Consider the following 19,404-nt stretch of genomic DNA (forward strand, 5'->3'; position numbering starts at 1 on the left):
AGAATTTGGCTCATAAAATCTTCTCCTGAAAACATCTATCTCAAGGCCTGTCCCAGCAGTTTTCCCCAGAGCACAAAGTGCCTCATTCCTGGTCTCCAAACTCCTTTCAGGGTGTGTTGAAGGACAGTGGCCGCAGCAGTTTGTGATGTAGTCCTTGCAGAGGCAGATGGCAAGTGCCAATTTTTAGCTGGCACCTTCAATCATAACCCAGCTCCAAGCACCCTCTAAACAGGCTGCACTTAACCCGTTCTCCCACCGAGGCTGCATTTCATCTTTGTTTCCAAGTGAAGGCTGTCTATCTTTTTTTTTTTTAACTTTTATTTTTATTTGAATTTCTTTTTTTGACATACAATAAACTGCATATATTTAAAGTGTACAATTTGATATTTTTTTCTTATTTGTGATGTATATATGGCAATCCCAATCTCCCAATTCATCCCCCCGCCTTCCCCCCCTTGGTATCCATATGGTTGTTCTCTACATCTGAAGGCTATCTTTTTTTTTTTTTTTTGGAGTGGATTTGCATCTATTCTCTATTTTGCAGGATGGACAATACAGGCACCATGCAGTCTCTGAACAAACATTATGGCTAATGCAGTGATAGCAATAAAATGCATTAATGTGGTGGGGAAGTTAGTTCAGCTTATCCTCTCTATCTCCAGTTTTCTCTTTAGGTTTCCAACCACTTGACTCTCCAGGGCTCCTTCCTCTCCTTATTTCAGGTGTCCACTCCCATCCTTTTGGCCCAGGACAAGACTTCACCTGGCAGATGGTTAGAAATGCAGAATCTCCCCAGGAAGCTTCACTGTATTTTAAGTGACTCAGAGGGTCACCGGCTGCTGGGGGGCTCTATTTACCAAATATTCCTGTGGCTTCTGGCTTAAAATATGGATTCCCCAAGAGTCTGATAAATGAGCAGAGGGTAGAACCCAGGAATCTGAGCTTTTAAAGCAATCTTCCCATATGATTCTTAGGACAAAGTAAATTTGGAATCTGGGGTTTAAGGAGAAGGATCTGAAAACCAATTTTCACTCCAGGATGGAGCTTTGGGGCATTTGTTTTCTGGTTCTTTTTGCTGAATGGAATTTGCGGCATCTGGGAGCGGGCCACCTCTCCAACTCCTCCCCTTAAAAGAAAAGAATTTAATTCCAAGAGTTCAAAAGGAAACAAAATAAAAACATAAATTCTCTTCCTGTTACTTAACATCCAGTACCTGAGATCCGGGCAAGATTGCTTAAATCAGTAAAGTGGGGATCTGGGAGCCAAGGTCCAGGATCAAAGGGAACGAGCTCCAGCTGGAAGTGTACACAGGTTGGTGACCAGGTGGGTTCCTTTGACATCCTTGGGCGGTGGCGCCCCACCGACTGCGCGGGTCTGTCCTGGGCCCCAGCACCGCCGCGCTGTATTCAAAGTAAGGAGAGGCAGATCTCGGCGCTCAGCCTTTTTTCCAGAACTGTCGAAGCCACCGAGCCTGCCAAGCTCCCAGCCAGCTCTCTCCGGCAGTCCCCCGGGGAGCCCGCCCGCGGCCCCTGGACAAGGGCTCAATTTACCAGCGCGAACCGCCTCTGGCCCACCCAGAGGAGGACAGCCACTTTTTTTGTAAAGCCATCAAATTCAATATTTACAAGAACAATCCCATGCTCGGTTCTAAAATGACTGGGCACACAAAGAACAGTTTACTTCTCATAAGAAGAAAAACCTAAGCTTGCGCCTTAATTAAAAAAAACAGAATAATAAAGTTTAAAAATTACCCCCCCCCCAAAAAAAAAACACCCAAAAACATCGCTTATTGCACGCGTCCCCTTTCCCTCCTGTCGGGGAACAGAATAAAAGCCAATTTGCCGGGGCCCGGGGCCCTCCGGGCATCCTGGCAGCCCCGGCAGCTGCGGCCCTGTAACTTTAAACCTGGCCTGAGGTCATCGTTTGCGCGCTGGCCAAACAGAGGCAGGGGGCGGTCCTAGGGAGCCCCGGGCTGAGACCACCTTACCGCGCGGACTCTCCCCGCCCTCTCCCTCGTCGGGAGAGATAAATGCTGACTCGGATCCGAAAGTTTCCAACTGCAAAGTTTGCTTCTCCGGCTGCAGCTGCGAGCGAAGGAACTTGGGGACCCCTCCCGCGCTGGGACTTCTGCTCCCCGCATTTCCAGCCCCCACTCTCTCGCTCCATCAGGTGAGGGCCTCTGGCTGCGGAGCTGTTCAATAATCTTACCCCAGCACAGAAGCTAGCTGCTCGGCCCCCACCCTCACCAAGGAACAAGTCAACTAAGAAAATGTGGAAGGTGCCAGTTCTGTTCTTCGTTTTGGGAAGCGCATCGCTCTGGGTCCTGGCAGAAGGAGGTAAGACCCAGCAGGCGGGGCTCCCTGCAGCTGCTGGTGGGGACGGGCCAGCCGGGACTTGCGGGAATGCCCGGGCCTGGTATTTGAGGTTGCCCCGGGAGAGCAGGGGAGAGCTGGCAGTGTGTGTACCCACGAGCCTGGAGGACCCGGGAGGAGAGACAGCGGCTTCGCTGGTGCCAGATCCCAGAGAAAGAGCAGAGCGGGATGCCGGGAGGAGACCGCGAATCCACAGGCAGCAGGCGGGGAGCAGAGGGGGCCTCCCTCGGTGGCGGCCCACCTCCTGCCACCCCCGACGGCTCCTGAAAGACAGAGTGGAAGGGTAGCAGCCAGGAGCCTTCACTGGTGGCCTTGGGCTTTCCTACAGGGCTGTGTATGGGAGGAACGCCCATGGCCTCAGAAGAAACGACCCCATGGAATCGGGAGGACCAGGGAGTAGGGTGGGATTCCCCTGTGCTGCAGTGGTTTCCCTCTGGGGGCTGCCAGGTCTCATATCCTGTAGGAGGGGACGTTGGACACACTCGGGGACCCGCTGGAAGAGGCCTCCCGTACTCTGTAGAGAGGATAGTGTGTGGGGGAAAGGACAGAAGTGGAGGGTCCTGAGCGCTTGAGGGAGTGGGGGACTATTGTGAACGCGGAGGTTTAAGTTCCTTCGGGGCCCTGTGTCGAGCTTGGCCAGCAGTGTCAATGACTGAGTGTTGGTGACTCCTTAGACCCTCACTCCACTAGACCTGATGATGGGGGCACTGCCTGCCCATCGTCTGCATCACCCCCTTCCTCTTTCCCCTCATCTTACTCTTCCACCTCCTTCTCACCTGCCCCCGTGTGCTGTGTTGGTGGCATCCATGCACACTGGTCAGTGTTTTATTTTTGTTGGATTTTTATTTTTAATCTATTTCCACAGGGACTATAAGCTCCCATGGACACAGCTATGTTTTCGCCTTGATTCCCAGGGCCAGACGACATCTGGCACGTGGTAGTTGCTCACTGAATGTGGGTCTAAGGTGTTCTAAGCCAACCAGCGATCTTTAGAGTTGGAGGTTGAGGAAATTAAACTCATTTTCCAAATTGAGGATGGAGGTAGGCCTGGTGCCAGAGGAATCCTGCTTGAAGAGAGGGGTTTGAGGGAGGAGTGGACCTGACCTAGGTGTCTATAAGTCCACACAAAGACAATATACCCAGCCCTAGAGAAGGGATACAGGGTGTATTAATTACTCTATGCCGGGTTGTCTGCTTCGGGGGAATGAGCAGCTCTCTTTGCAGGGCCTTGAGCTATTCATGGTGGTCCTATCTTTGGAACTTCTCTCTCCAGCGCGATGTACATGGCTCTGCATTTCAGTTACATTTCCTTTTTGGCGAGACAGTGTGCAAATGACACCATTTTGCTCTCAGCAGGGCAAGGTGTGGGAGGCCCCCAGACTGAGCCACATCCCAGCTCTGCTCAGGAAAGACAGCATCCTCTGTTTTCTCCCAGTGAAGGGTTAGCTGTAATTATCTTTAAGACAGTCCTGAATATCTAACATACTCCTAAAAAGAAGTGGTAAACCTTGTCTGAAAAAAACAGCCACCCCTAGTACTAGCAATTCATTGCTAAAGACAGAAGCATCCTGGGCCCCCTCCCCCGGGGCCAAGCCATGTGTCATTGCAGAGTTGCGGGGCTGCTGGGAGGAGCTGAGGCCCAGGAGGGGTTTTGTCTGAGGATAATGAGTGAGGCAAGTTGAATATGGATGAACAACTTCTTTGAGCTGAGCCATGGTGGGCTGTTGTTGGGGAGCTGGGCTGGGGGTGATTATGGTGATGAATTTTATTATCCTTCTGCTAGAAGTCTACTCCCCACTGGGCTTCCCTCATCTAGTGTTATAATCTGGTTCAATTGTATAATCTGGTTCCGCGTGTTGTCTCTTGGGATGTTAGTGGATTCAAAGGAGCTCTGTTGTCCACACATCTGGCATCTTCCTCCTTTGTCAGGCCCCACCCTCACTCTGAATGTTCATCCAAAACACATACACGGGCCTCTTCTTGAGCTCGTTTATTTTGTGAAATCCTGCAGGCTGCTACTTGCTGAAAACCCACATGTGCTTTTCCGGGACCAATCCACCCAGCATTAATCATGCGGTGAACAAATTTCCCTGTGATTTCCCCAAAACTCTTGCCAGTTTTGGAGACTTGGAAATCTTCATGAGTTGCTAAGAGTTTTTGTTGCACTTAAAGTATCTCAGGCCTGGTAGAGCCTTCGTGAGGGAGGCTAGCGATTACACTGGCCTATGAGACCCTAGATAGCATTTAATATAGAAAAACACATTTTAAAAAAGTATCCAAGCAGGAGAAGGCTAAGTTGGGACATGGCAAATAGGAAGGAACCCAGGCTGAGGAGAGGTGCCGGGCCCCTTCTCTTCTCTCTGGCCTCTGTAATGGGTGGCCAGTGAGTAACTCTATACTGAGAATCGCAAAGACCCCCAAACCTTGGCGTGACGGTAGATGGTGAGGCCAAGTAGGAAGGATACCACCTCCCTACCATTCCCATCCCCCATCATGTGCCGGGAATGTCACAGTTCCCTCATTTAATCATCGCAAGTCCTTAAATTATACATTATTATCTTCAGAATATGCCAGAACTGGGATTCCAAAAATGGGCCTAACTCCAAACCTCAAGCGTTTTTTTTGCTACATTACACACTGGGGGGAAAAAAAAAGAAGGTTGAACTTGAACTCTTTAAACCTGAAAACAAAAAAATCTTAAGGTATAAAAAGTTCTTTACATTTAATACTTTTCCATAATACTCCTTTAAGAATGAAGATGGCACAGTACACTAAAATAAGATTTGTTAATTCACTCCCCCAAATAGTAGTTCAGCATCTCCTGAAATGCTGGATTTGAACTCTAATAATCACTTTTGGGGGAGGCACACCTCACGTAAAGCATGCACTGCGGTGCTCACCAGCAAAATGACAAACGTGTGCTCTCAATTCCAGTGGCTTATCTGAATGTTTGTCATATTTCTGGCTTCCAAGAGCAGGCATACCAGGTTACAACTTGTGGAAATATTACAGGAGAGGATGTAGAGAGAGAAAAGGCTCATATACCTGGCAGTACCCTTGTGAAACTCACTTGAAGAAGCTAAATCAGATCCTGCAAGGCTCACCAAGGAACCTTGCATATTCCAAGGAAATATTCAGTGAGAGTGTTTTGTTGGAAGAAAATCAAATGATTGAGGGGAATGGGTGGGTTACTGAGATAAGTGTTAGGATTCCCGTGCGGTGGGCAGGAGATAAAAGCACATTTGCTTGGAGTTCTGAATCCTTTCCCTACTGATTTCTTAAAACTTTTGGGGAAAGAAAAGTGGTCGGGGGTTTTATCTGAGGGCTCTGAGATGGAGCCAGGTTAGGGGGCAACTGGAATTCTGCCAACTTCATCCAAGGCAGGAAAACGAGGTGGCTGTTTCCTGCCCTCATGTCTTCACCCCAGCGCCCACCAACCAGCTGGCTCACGGCGGCCAGTGCACGGCAAGCATTCCCTTGAGCTTCAACAGGTAGAGCTGGTCGGGCTCTCCCGACTTTTCATCTGGCCGAGTGCCTCGCCTCAGGAATTGCTCAGAGGAGGTGGGTTTAATCCGTAGAGAGGAATCACGCGAAGCTCAGAGGGAAATTTGCAGAGCTGGCTACCTCATTCACCTAGTTGTCTGAGGAGCTGCAAACTGAAATTGTCAGAGCAACACTAAATTTTATGCAAGGGGAAAAAACCCACGAACCAAAAAACAACAAACCTACCAATAGGATAATCACCTTTCCGGAGGAAGGTATGCTCTCGACCTCTGTTCAGAGGGTCAGGGCTGCCAGGGCTCCAGGCAGTAGAGAGAGAATGTCACTGAGCACTCCCCGGGGCGGAGAGGGGAGAGATAATAATTGGCACTGTTATATTTGTAGCAGGCAGGGGAATGCCAGTTATATAGACTATAGGTGGGAAGCAGGGAAGGGCGGTTAGAAGATGCGTCAACATATTACTGATGAGAATGGAGTGCTTCCCGTAATTCATCACACTGTCTCCATCAGGGTGAGTAAAACACAACTAATATAAGCAAAGCTGCGATTCATTGAACGGTATCCTGCTCAGAGAAGGGAGTCTGTTTGCTTAGAATCTAGACAGGGAGGGGAAAGGAATAAGGACTAGATGACGTGAAAAGTGCCTTGCTCAAGGAATGCATTTAACAAATATTTACTTACTAACTTCTTTGTGAGTCAGGCAAGGCAAACACTATCCTTGGTAACAGCTAGTATGCAAGATGTCATATCTCGTGGCTGTAGGGCTTCTGATCTCAGTCTAGGTGTTCCTGTATATTAGGGATCCCTGTTCTTTCACAGTCTGGAAATGTATTCCACCCAACTGCTTCACCCCTGCCTTTGTTCTCTGTGCACCAGACAGCATTTCAGGTATTTCACTCTTGAGAAGGACATGCTTTGAATAGCAAATGTGGGTAGAAATCATTGGAAAACTGTTTCCCATTCTAAATAATCTGTTTGATTTCCTGGCCTCTTCTGAGCTTGGCTAGGGTGAAACAGTTTCATCTGAGCTAGATCATCCTATAATAAGGTTAAATTTCCGAATCTGTACAACTAAAGGAACTAGATTCTGGATGGGTGGTATTCATAGCAGTAACTGTAAATTAACAGCTAACATTTACAGAGTGCTTAGTGTCAAGCACTTTCCAAGCCCTATTTCATGTAATCTGCACAACAGACCTACAAGGTAGGAACTAATTTATATTTTATAGATGGGTAAAGAGGCTCAGAGAGGTTCAGTTACTTACACACAGACACAGAGCAAGTAAATAGCAATGATGAGACTTGACTCCAGGCAACACAACCCCAGAGCCCACACCCCTAAACATTCGGCACAGCAGCCAGCTGTGCTGAGGGTTGAGGCCACCAAGGACACTCAGAGATGTCAGCAGGTTGATTTCTTCAGGTAACTTTTATAGCAGCAATACCACTTGCTATTTGTTAAATACATACTTCAGACTGAAAAACTAGACTGATGTCGGGATACCTAAATAAAGGACATAATCCCTGTCCCCTTAAACATTTATAGAGCACACATGTTATTACGAACTTTAAGAATTAGAAAGGAATCAAACAGTGGGGTTGCAGCTCACAGAGAGAGGCAAGGCAGATGTGGGTGGTGTATACAAACAAGAACAGACAAGGAAGCAGCACGTCCCGAGGGACACACACCATTACCTGCTACTAGCTCGGAGATAAGATTCTTGTGGGCTTTTGGGAGCTGGAAAAACCCTTGTGGGAAAGGTGGCACTTGATCTTGGCTGTGAAAAACGGTGAGGTTGGTTGGACAGGGCGGCAGAGAAGGGAAATCCTGGCAAGAAAGACTGCTTGAGCAAATGCACAGAAATTAGAACAATCTGGAGTTCGTGTGGGAAGAGGTGTGGGCACCCAGGGCTGGGAGAAGCCATTGAAGGGTGGCTAGAGTCACGGGTGTCTCGAGTTGGGGAGGGCCAGAAAATGAGAGAGAGAAGGCTAAGTCCATGGTGAGTGTGGGGTGGACCTTTTTCTGGAGGCAATAGGCAAAGGGGAGCAGACTGGGCCAGAAATAGTGGTTGCCAGAGGAAAATTTAATGACAAGGACACCATACGGGATTGAATCTAGTTTATGAAACTAGTCTGGGGGGGGGGAGGGGGAGAGTCAGGAAATAAAGAGACTAAGTATGTTTACAACAGAGAGGGGAATGAGATCAGATTTGGGGGAATAAGAGCCAGCGAGACTTGCAGCTCATTGTTTCCAGATTTCTTATTCTTTCCTCTTTTCTCCATTTCTGCTTATTCACTTCTTACAACGCTCGTGACTGTATTAAAATTTTTTTATTGATATATAATTCTCATGTCATAAAATTAACCCCTTTAAATTAAACAATCCACTGGTTTTTAGTATATTCAGAGAGTTGTACAACCATCACCACTATTAGAATATTTTTATCACCCCTTCCTCCAAAGCCCCAAACCTTTAGCAGTTGTTCCCATTTTCCCCTCCCCATCCCCCTAGCAACCACTAATCTGCTTTCTGGCTTCATGGGCTTGCCTGTTTTAAGTATTTCATATAAATGTCATCATACAATACGTGGTCTTTTGTGACTGGCTTCTTTCACTTAGCATGGTGTTTTCAAGGTGCATCCATGTTTTAACATGAGTCTGAATTTCATTCCCTTTTATGGCTGAATAATATTCCATGATGTGGCTATACTGCATTTTGTTTATCTGTTCACCCATTGATGGACATTTGGGTTGTTTCCATTTTGGAGCTATTAATTACAATGCTGTTACGAACATTCACATACAAGTCTTTGTGTGGACATATGTTTTCATTTCTCTCAAATACATACCTAGGAATAGAATTGCCGGGTCATATGGTAACTCGATGTTTAACTTTTTGAGTTAAACTCTATGTGTAACTTTTTGCCGAACTGTTTTGCAAAGCAGCTTCACCATTTTACCTTCCTACCAACAATGCAAAAAAAGTTCCAATTTCTCCACATCCTTGCCAACACTTGTTATTTTCCATTCGGTTGAGTGGTTTTTTTTAAATAATAGCCATCCTGATGGGTATGAAGTGGAATCTCATTATAATTTTGATTTGCATTCTCCTAATGACCAGTGACATTTCACATCTTTTCATCTGCTTAAAGGTCATTTATATATCTTCTTTGGAGAAATATCTATGCATCTATTTTTCTCATTTTAAAATTGGGTTGTCATTTTTTATTGTTGAATTCTATATGTATTCTGGATACTAGACCTTTATCAGACATATGAATTGCAATTATTCCTCCCATTCTGTGAGTTGGCTTTTCAATCTCTTGATAGCATCCACTGAAGCACAAATTTTTAAAAACTTGGATGAAGTTCAATTTATCTATTTTTTCTTTTGTTGCCTATACTATTGGTGTCTTGTCTAGGAAGCCATTGCCTAATCCAAGGTCACAAAGATTTACTCTTATGTTTTCTTCCAACAGTTGTATAGCTTTAGCTCTTACATTGAGGTCTTTGATTCATTTGAAATTAATTTTTAATGAATTAATCATGGTATGAAATAGAGGTCTAACGCCATTCTTTTGTATGAAGATATCCAGTTGTCCCAGAACCATTTTGTTGAAAAGAGGATTCTTTCCACTGAATTATCTTGGTATCATTGTCAAAATCAATTGCCCATAAATGGTTTATTTCCGGACTCAATTCTATTCCATTGATCTATACATCTATCCTTATGCCAGTACCACATGGTCTTGAATACTGTAGCTTTGTAGTAAGTTCTGAAATTGGGAAGTGTGAGTCCTCCTCTTTGTTCTTTTTCAACATCACTTTGGCTATTCTTATCATTGTATTTTAATTATTTGTGTACGTGTCTTGCTCCATAAAGAGAGCAGGACCTGTCTTATTTGGCACTTAAAAGGACATGGTTGGTACGTAGTAAACATTTGGCAGGAGGAAGAGGGAAGAAATACAAGGCTGTCATCCTAGCCTTGCCGGGAATGACAAGAAGGGAGGTGATAGAAATCAGATTGGAGGGATGAGAGATTAGGAACCAATTTGATGAGGAGGAACAGGAAGTTATGCACTCTCTTCCAGACACAGTGTATTTGAGGTAATAGTAAGGTAACAGTAAGACATCTGATGTATCTGATGGGTACCTGGGGAGAAACAACTAAAACGGCACAGAAATAAGCCCCAGACACAAAGTTTGCTGCCTGAATTCCCCATTCATTGGAACAAGGGGAGAAAGATGGCAGGGAGGGTAGGAAGAGATCCCCCTAGCTAAGAACATTATTGATTGATTGATTGATTGGCTGCATTGGGTCTTCATTGCTGCATAGGTTTTCTCTAGTTGTGGTGGGGGGGGTTACTCTTCATTGCAGTGCAAAGGCTTCTTATTGCGATCACCTTTTTTGTGGATCATGGGCTCTAGGCGCACGGGCTTCAGTAGTTGTGGCACACAGGCTCAATAGTTGTGGCTCACGGGCTCTAGAACACAGGCTCAGTAGTTGTGGTGCACAGGCTTAGTAGCTCTGTGGCATGTGGGATCTTCCCAGACCAGGGCTCAAACCCATATTCCCAGCACTGGCAGGCAGATTCTTAACCACTGCGCCACCAGGGAAGCCCTAAGAACATTATTTTTAAAAAATTTACTGAAGCACACTTCAAACTTCCAAACCAGGCTTAGAATCAAGGCCAAGGGCAGCTAGTGGAAACACAGCCACATACTATACATTCCTGTAGGGCATCAGCCTCCTGGGCTCACAGCTGGGCTGTCTGAGAGCTGCATGGGTGGATGGTGAGGTCAGAGCCAAAGGGGCTTTTCTTTTCACTCTTGCAAAATCAGGGCCTGCTCAGCTGACGGCACTGCATGAATCAGAAGATCAGTTTCCGAGCAGATGGTGAGTGTTTCCCAAACACCCCATCACCCCGTGGAGATGCTGTGTTCCAGGCCAGCACTTCTAAAGCCTGCTGTAGTCGTCTGGGTATTCAGGTACTAAGCAGTCTACCCTAGGAGGTGGCCTTTTTATGCGGGACTCTGACCCCGGCCAGGTTCCAGAAAAGTTATTACAGAGGTGTTGATTCCAGTCTGCAAAACTATGAACTCATTTCCTCTTTGGCTGAGTACATTCTGCTCTTGGTCAAGAGAGTAACCTCTCCCCAGGTTGAGCAATCTTGGTTGAGGTTGTAACTAACAGCCTCTAATGTTAACATTTGAGGGGTCCTGAGGACTTTTTGTGGTTGAAGTGAGCAGGTAAGTTGATTCCTTTTCCTGAGTTCTGAAAAGTGTAAACATTCATTCACTCATTCATTCATTCATTCATTCATTCAGATATCAGAGACTATGCTAGAGGCTGGGCCGCAGACTTACAGCAGAAACGAACACTGACCTCAAGAAGTTTGATAGGGACTTCTCTGGTGGTGCAGTGGTTAAGAATCCACCTGCCAATGCAGGGGACACGGGTTTGATCCCTGGTCTGGGGAGATCCCACGTGCCGCAGAGCAACTAAGCACGTGCACCAAAACTACTGAGCCCACATGCCACAACTACTGAAGCCCGAATGCCTAGAGCCAGTGCTTGGCAACAAGAGAAGCCATTGCATTGAGAAGCTTGTGCACCACAACGAAGAGTAGCCCCACTCACCACAACTAGAGAAAGCCCACACACAGCAACAGAGACCCAGCACAGCCAACAAGTAAATAAATAAATTTATTTTATAAAAAGAAGTTTGGTAAATGCTAGTAAGGAGAAAGTCATGAATGCAGAGTTATCAAGCCCTACACTAGTTCAGAGGTTACTTTCTCCTGCCACCTTGCGGGGCGGGGGGGTGGGTTAAGAAAGAGGTGTTTACCTGGGCCATGAAGAGTAGGTAGGGTTTGGGTGGACAGTGATGGAATTGAGTGGGGGAGGAAAATGAGTGAGAGCTGTGGAAAAGTGACCAGTACACATGAAGGCTGTGTCACACAGTGGTTAGAGCTGGGGATGTCTTTGGAGTCTGACAGATCCTGACGTGTAACCCCTGCATCACCCCTTCCTGGCTACATGGATAGATTACCCACAGCCCCACCATCCGCAATTACAAAATGAGGACGATGTTAGTTTGCAAGGCTTTTGTGAAGATCAAAAGAGGGTGCTTGGCACAAACGTTTTGCACGTTCTCCTCTCGTCGCCATTATTAAAATACCTACCTCGTGGATGGTCATGGAGATTAATTGCCGAGATTCATAAAGGGTACACAGTCGGTCTCAATTCCTTTTCCCCCATCGAAGGGGAGAAAACGGATGTGGTTGGGAGACCTGTCTTATGGACTGTGTGTCCTGCACCTTCCACCTGCCAGTGAGTGGTGTGAGTCCTTGCTTCTGAAATGAAACAGGGGTCCCCAGCCATCACTGGCCCCTCTCCTTTCTTTATTGCCGTGTTCGACAGCAGAGACTTTCAGAACACTGCCTTCAGCTTTGGGAGGTGACCCAGAGGGGCCACCCCACCCAGAGCCCAAAGAAAACTGGAAGGCATCCTTGGGACATTGAGCATAACCTCCCCTTCTCTGAATGAAGCCAGGGGATGTTCGCTGCTCCAAATCTTCATGTGTAGCATTTCTTCTGATTTCTCTAGAGGAACTAGCGACCCTTGTCTGATCTCTGCAGCCTTGACACATTTCACTCGATTTTTATGGGAGAGGCACATGTCCCTGATGCCGACAGCAGGCAACCTCAGCCTCAGCCTGCAGGGACTGACAGGACCAGACACAGTGTGTGGACAGGCTGCTGCTCGTCAAAAATCCAATGGCAGAGCAGCAAACTTCATCCTCATAGGAGAAGTGTTCTGTTTTCAGCCCTGCTCTCTCTTTCATCAGGAGAAGGCATTGAACAACTCTTGGGTGAAGCGCAGTGGACAGTGGCAGAAATATTATAATCTAAGGGATAACTCAAAGGAAATCTGCTACTTGGCTGGAAGTGTACTCATTCAGTCAGTCACTCAACAAACGTCTACTAAATCCTTAACCATGGTGTCAGGCATGGGGAATATGGGACTCTGCGGGCTGTAGTCAGTACTATACTACCCGGAGGAAAATTAAGAGCACGTGCATCCCTGTAGGATACTAAGAGGTGGGGCTAAGCCTTCTAGGAGTTGCCTAGATCTTCCACAGCCAAACTTTGATCCAGGAAGCAATTTACCAGGATCCTCGGAAGGGGTGGAGGTGGGTGGGAAGCCCATTGGCCACATCAGTGATTGTACTGACCACAACCCAGGGTCTGCCAGGAGCTGAGGGTCAGACACACAGCTCTGGGTCAGCAAACGCTTTCAATATTCCAAAGAACGGCTTCTGTACAAGGTCAGGGTGTGGGCCAGCCTATGGGACCAGAGGGGTCACTCAAAAAAGATGCGGTAGATAAAAGCAAAGTCCGAACACCTTTCTTCCAGTTGCAGAAACCCACTTCATGGTAACTAAGGGGGCGCCATCAAACAGTTAAATTTGGGGATGTTTTGAATAGAGGTGAGAGACTGTACAAAGGTCTGAGTATCTCAGTGATCACAGTGGGTGGTCTGCAGAATGTTGGAAAATGTTGCAGGTTGGCACCCCTCTGCAGTTTGGGGTGTGTTTATTTTCAGGCTTCTGAGCAGTTTTGAGACATGATAGAAAAATAATGTGTAAGACCCAGTGTCTGGGCAAAGAAACAGAAGCAGGCATTTTTGGTTTTGTTTTGTAAATAGAGGTTTTGACCTCCCTTGAAAGCAGTACATTCCCCCAAATTTAATTGGGATTGTTTGTCTGTTAGTTGTCTTACAGTTCCTCCTGCAGGGAAAATCCAGAACTTCCTAAGATGTTGCAAGAAAAGAAAAAGAGCATTCTACTTCTCGATGGCCACAAAAATCATTCCAAGGCCGTGCAGTCATCCACCTTCAAAGGGTTATTTGTACATTTAGATGCAGGAGCAGCTCAAGATGCTAGGAAATCCAGACAACATGAAAGATTCCTTAATCTATGGGCTAACACCACCAGTTTTCTTTGAAACCCTGGGGGTAACTCAGCTTGACTTCTTTTAAAATCAACTGTCCCACTTTCATCTCCGGCTGTTCGATTCTGAAGCTTCAGGTCAGCAGAAAGAAGACCACAGGGAACTTCTCCCTCATGTGGAGATGGAAATGGGTCAGAGGCTCTTTACCTAAACTTACGTAGTAGACGTCTGTGGCTGTCCTGATAAGAGAAGGTGAAATCCAGTAAAGGACTCAGCATCATGTGGGAACATTGTGCCTTACTCAGTTTATCCATTCATACTCCACATGTTGTTATTGAAACTTCCCTGGCTGTCCAGTGGTTAAGACTTCGCCTTCCAGTGCAGGGGGTGCGGGTTCAATCCCTGGTTGGGGAGCTAAGATCCCACATGCCTCGCAGCCAAAAAACCAAAAAAAAAAAAACCCTCAAACAGACACAATATTATAACAAATTCAATAAAAACTTAAAAAATAAAATAAAATAACTGTTATCCACAGAGCTGCAGCAGATGGTAAAATGAAGTCTTGCCTCTGAGGTTTCATATTTATCTCTGATTGTTGGGGTAATGACTTCAGATGCTTTCCAGCCATTACCCATCCAGTTCTTTCCCTTCCTGCTGCAAGCATCACCCAGTTCTGCCTGGACAACAGTCTAAGTGACCTCTCAGCTTCAGTCTGACCCTGGCACCATCTCTGACACCCATGTCTATTCCATGGCACTCAGATTGGCTCCTGGGACCAGGGTTATGTCCTGCCCCCACTCAGAGCATCTCCTGGCTTCCTTTCTACTCCAGGTGAAATCAAGACCCCTTCCTTACAGAGTTCCACCAGATCGGCTCTCCACACTTTCCTGGTCTCATTTCTTACCATCCAGCCACACTGGTCACCCTGTTTCTCCAATGTGGTGCCCCAAGCTCATTCTGGCCTTCAGGGTTAGTTAGACCAGCTCTTCACCTACCTGAAGGTCACTCAGTCATTCAGCAAATACATACTGAGTGCCTTCTCTGTGCCAGTATCATAGGCAGTGGGGTCATTGAGATGAAACAGCCTTTACTGAGCTTATGTTCTAGGGGGACAGTCGACTAGTGAATACATGAACATTCACTAATGTTAGTGGGGGGGGTGGGCACTGGTTTCAATGCGTGGTCAGGAAGGCCTCCTGAGAAAGTGCCCTGTGAGCAGAGATCAGAAGAGGGGTGCAGGAGCACTGTCTTGAGATTTCCCTCGTTTGTCTGCTTGTTCTAAGTACTCAAATCCACGAGAGTAGAGACCTCGCCTGGTTCACTGCTCTGTCTCCAGTGCCCAGAATGGGGCCCAGCACACAGAAGGTGTGCAGTAAATATTCAGGGACAGAGAGGTGAGCCTCTTGAAGGCTCCAGTCTCTACTGTTGCTGCTGCCTTTATTTGTAGAGCCAAGAGAACCTCTGCTCTGAGAGGTACAGCCTTTGTAAGGCAGATCACACCTGCCTTCTAGCCTGCTACCTCTGGAAGCTGAGTCCTAGAAGGGGACTCATTTGAGAAATAGAGATTGTGGTCACTAAATAATTCAACTGGGGGCTTCTAACAGATGAGATTTCAAAAGAGGAGGTGAGATGCCCGAGGAAGCAACTGCTCCCAACAGCCAGGATTATAATTGAGGGGAGGGTGAGGATGGGGTGAAGAGGAAGGATGGCATTTTCCGTCCCACAGCTGCCATAGAGGCACAGAAGGGTTTGGGGGGCCACTGAGCAGTCAAAACACTTGGCTTTGCATCTGCTTACTGACCAGGCCAACTTGGCAAATCATTTAACTTCTGATCTGTTAAAGAAAGTTATTCTGGCACTTGTTCAAACAGTTGGAAGACTTTATTCAATACTATTGCCATAGGAGAGAGAGATGGGTCTCAACTCCAAGTACAGCGAGGACAGCTGGGGATTCATAGCCAAGGAGCAGAATGAGGGGTCAGTGGGTGGAAAATCATGAAGAAGAGACCTTGAGGGTAGGGGGATTCTTGCTAAACTGGCCTAACAGGATTCTTGCTAAAGGCAGGCCAGGGACTTAGACATCAAAGGTGAGGGATGGGGAACCCGATCAGATATGGAGGGGTCGAGGGACTGTCTGTAATCTGACTTATCAGTGTTCTTGCTGAAACTGGACTCTGCAGTAATGGACATGGAAGCACAAGGCCATGGCCTCATTGGGAAGAGGGCTCAGAAGAGCCTCCCTAAGTTTTGGTCAAGGAGGGTCTTTTCCGACCTCCTTTTTGTCATCGAATAAAGGGGGACAAAAGTGCCAGCTCAACCCATCTTGTGATATAAAGTCAACCTGAAGACACCATGTAAACCCTACACTGCTGAACAAGTGGGAGAAGGGGTGCTGTCGTAATACTGTTCCTCCTGCCTTTGGCAGAAACTACAGCTCAGAAAGACATCAGTGCCCTTCTGTTCGAGTGGCCTGCTCTCCTTCCTCGCTCTCTGCACCCTGTTCTATTCTAACTACATCCTTGGCACAGCATTAATTCAGCAGCAGTCAGCTGATGTGAGGAGGAAGAGGGAACTGATGGCAAGGGAACACAGATTCAGGAATCAGTTCTGGGAAGAGTCTGTAGAAGAGGGTGGAATGTAGGGGGCAGATGGCAGTACCCAGGTCATTTAAGCTGGTCCTTGTGCTAAAGGTTTCTCCCCATACCATGACACAGTATTTGAAATAAACCATTTGTCTCAATGAGAGCTAGTTTTGAAGCAGAGAGGAAAAGAGGATTTATTGAAATGACAGTTTAATCCTTGGGGGAAAATCAAATTTATATTCCCATTTTATATCATACTTCAAGATAAACACAAGACAAATGGAAAGAACCTTAAGGAAAATATAGATGAATATTTACATAATCTTGAGGAAGGTCTTGTAAGTGTTACATCAGAGGAACAAAACAAGCTTAGTAAGTTTGACTAGTGATGGACCTTGTCATTTACAAAAGAGACATGCAAATGCCAGTTAACTTAAAAAAAAAAAAAAAAGATTGAGGCATCTAGTCCAAAGAATATATTTTTAAGGCATAAAGAACACTTAAAATTTATAACAAAGATGAATGCTGTAAGAGAAAAATGGTCACCAGAGAAGACGCTCCTGTCGGCCAGCAAACAGATGGACAAACTCACTAGCACAGATCAGAGAAGTGTGAATAAAACCAAAAGATTGAAAATGCTTACTCAGAGTCTTTTAATCAAGAATTTGGGACTGTTGCAAGACATTTACAGTAACAGCGTGATTTAATGTTTCATCCAAATTCTAAAATATTTTAAAAGAAAAGCCATCCCATAAGGGTATGGAAACTCGAATAATTTCTTTGGAGCTATTAGACTTTAATGCCAAGATAAAAATGATTCATAATTAGCACTTTCCTCCCAATAAGCATCTCTTTAGTGCTCATTTGTTCTCAAACTTAGAAACCTTAAGGTCAAATCAATTTATCACAAATCATCTTCTTAGAGGTAGTACCTTTTAAAGAATAACACACACACACAACTTCCAAAGCAAATGGATGGTGTACAGCCGTATTTGGAAACTTCCATTTGTTCTGACCCACAGGCTGGGGGAGGCTGGGTGTGGCAGGAAAAAGGTGTTCATGTGAGCATAAGGGGACACCGCTCCAGAACAGACTCTGTTATTATAGGTTCATCACTGCACTTACATAAACAGTTGTGTGTGTTGCCTGTGCGCACACGTGTCTTAGGAAGAAAAAAAGGATTGGGAAGCGAAGGCATCAATACATGATTTGAATATCACCATTCAAGAGAAAAGGATGTCAAATGCTGGCTGGAAACGCAGCAGCTGGGCTCAGAGGAACTCTTCACCCAGAAAAGCCTTCGGCAGAAATAATGAGAGGGACAATTGAGCATCTCTTGTTAAAGATCAGCTTTCCCATGGAGCAAAGAGAATGCCAGGGCAGTGAGACAAAAGACATGCCTCTTAATCACGAGTGTCATTCATAAAATGCCCTTTGTCTATTCAAAGCGATTTTAGTCCTTGGCTCTGTGAGCCAAGAGTAGAAAAGAACAAGAAGGAACTTTTATCAAGTTACACTTTCAATGAACTGAACTTTCTATGAAAGAACTCAAACTCACTTCATTCAGTGCTTAATTTTTTTAAAGCAAGGCTGGTTTCGTTTTGCTTTTTAAAGTTGGAAGATGCCATATAGTAAGTGATGTTGCTGAATACTCCAGAAAACATTTTTTAAATGGAGGGTTTGTTAACTGAGTTCAAACCAGGAGTGGAAGAAGAGAAAATAGGATGCTTAGTTTTTTAATAAAGACTGCTTGCCTGGCAAAGGGATATTCCCCTTGAGCTTGGTAAATACATTCAACATTTGCCGAGATCGTAGTCATAAATCTTTAGCAGGAGCCCATCACTACCCCCACCCCCACCCCACTCCAGCAAGTGTCCAGGAGAAGGCTCAGAGAACAAGCGAATTTACTCTAGAGGTTTCCTTCCTCTGTGCATCTGCAAAGAAGCAGTGATCAAATATTTATTAGCTGTGCCTTTGGCTGAGCTGTCTAAGCGTGGGAGAAATGAGGACTCTTAAGGCAAGGGCCGAATGGCTCACTTATGCACTGCCTAGATACGAACGTCTGCTCTTTAATTGAGCATGTAAGTCTCCAATCACCCCCTCCCTCTTGCTCCTGGGCTGTGTGGGCTTGCTTATTTTGCAACTGCATTTAGTCATGGAATTGCTTCCAGAGCCACTCTGAGTCTGGGGGTGGGGGGGAACCTGTGACCAATGAGTCAGATTTGTAGTTTTAGCTTGTGAAAAGCGTTATTTGATGAGTTGAGATGGTGCTCCTATTCGGTCAGGATTAGCTCCGATCACTGCGGTAGAGGGTGAAGAAGAGGCCACTTCTTGTTCTCTCCCGTGTCCTGGAATTCAATCTGCAATCCCACTCCACCCATCCCCTGCTCCTCTGGAAACCCCTCTCTTTGCCACAACAGGGTCATTCATCCAGGGTTAATGCAGAAAAGCCAGGGCCAGCGGCTGTGAGGTCTGTCTTTAGTATAGCTCTGGATGCACTAAAAGTTCAGTTGGTTATCTTAGCACCCTTAAGTATATTACTGACCCTCTCCTGTAGGTGATAACCCCAATCATAAAAGAAGAGGTTGAACTCTATGCCATCTATGAGGTCTGTGGTCAGAGCCAGTGTTTCTAATCATTCAAGCAGACAGCAATCTCAAAATTAAATGGAGAACGAGCTTGATTTTAAAAAGGAGACCCTGATTTTGGACATTCTGATTCAGTAGATATGGGATAGAGCCTGCTAAATGATATTCTATTAACCCGAGGGCATTAATTCATTGTATGCAGTGGCACCAGGAAGAATCAGGTTCAGTATTGAAAACACAAAGTGTACACCCCCCGTCCAGCATGCTTCAGTGGCACACCAGGGAGGGGCTGCCTACTTCACCTTTGTGTAGTCCCACCTTCCTTTCTCTTACAGTGGAGACAACCAGCCTGTTGTATGTATGTGGCATGGTTTGTGTTAAGCCAGAATGACAACCCCCCTAAAA

General features: G+C 46.0%; 1 protein-coding gene and 1 long non-coding RNA gene across 2 annotated transcripts in view; one reads left to right on the forward strand and one right to left on the reverse strand.

Moving 5' to 3' along the window:
* Positions 1-332: 332 nt before the first annotated feature.
* Positions 333-2,128, reverse strand: LOC130836755 (uncharacterized). The gene is made up of 3 exons (XR_009049220.1): positions 1,988-2,128; positions 1,214-1,400; positions 333-1,126 (listed from the first exon to the last, which is right to left on the reverse strand). It is a non-coding gene; the product is annotated as an uncharacterized LOC130836755 (long non-coding RNA).
* The window catches only part of PDPN (podoplanin), a 29,427-nt gene continuing 12,052 nt past the window's right edge, over positions 2,030-19,404 (forward strand). The window contains 3 exon segments of the mRNA XM_057709258.1: positions 2,030-2,071; positions 2,073-2,234; positions 2,237-2,336. Of these exon segments, the coding sequence (XP_057565241.1) occupies positions 2,030-2,071; positions 2,073-2,234; positions 2,237-2,336 (304 nt within the window).

This window comes from Hippopotamus amphibius, chromosome 1 (genome assembly GCF_030028045.1).
Source record: "Hippopotamus amphibius kiboko isolate mHipAmp2 chromosome 1, mHipAmp2.hap2, whole genome shotgun sequence".
NCBI lineage: Eukaryota > Metazoa > Chordata > Mammalia > Artiodactyla > Hippopotamidae > Hippopotamus > Hippopotamus amphibius.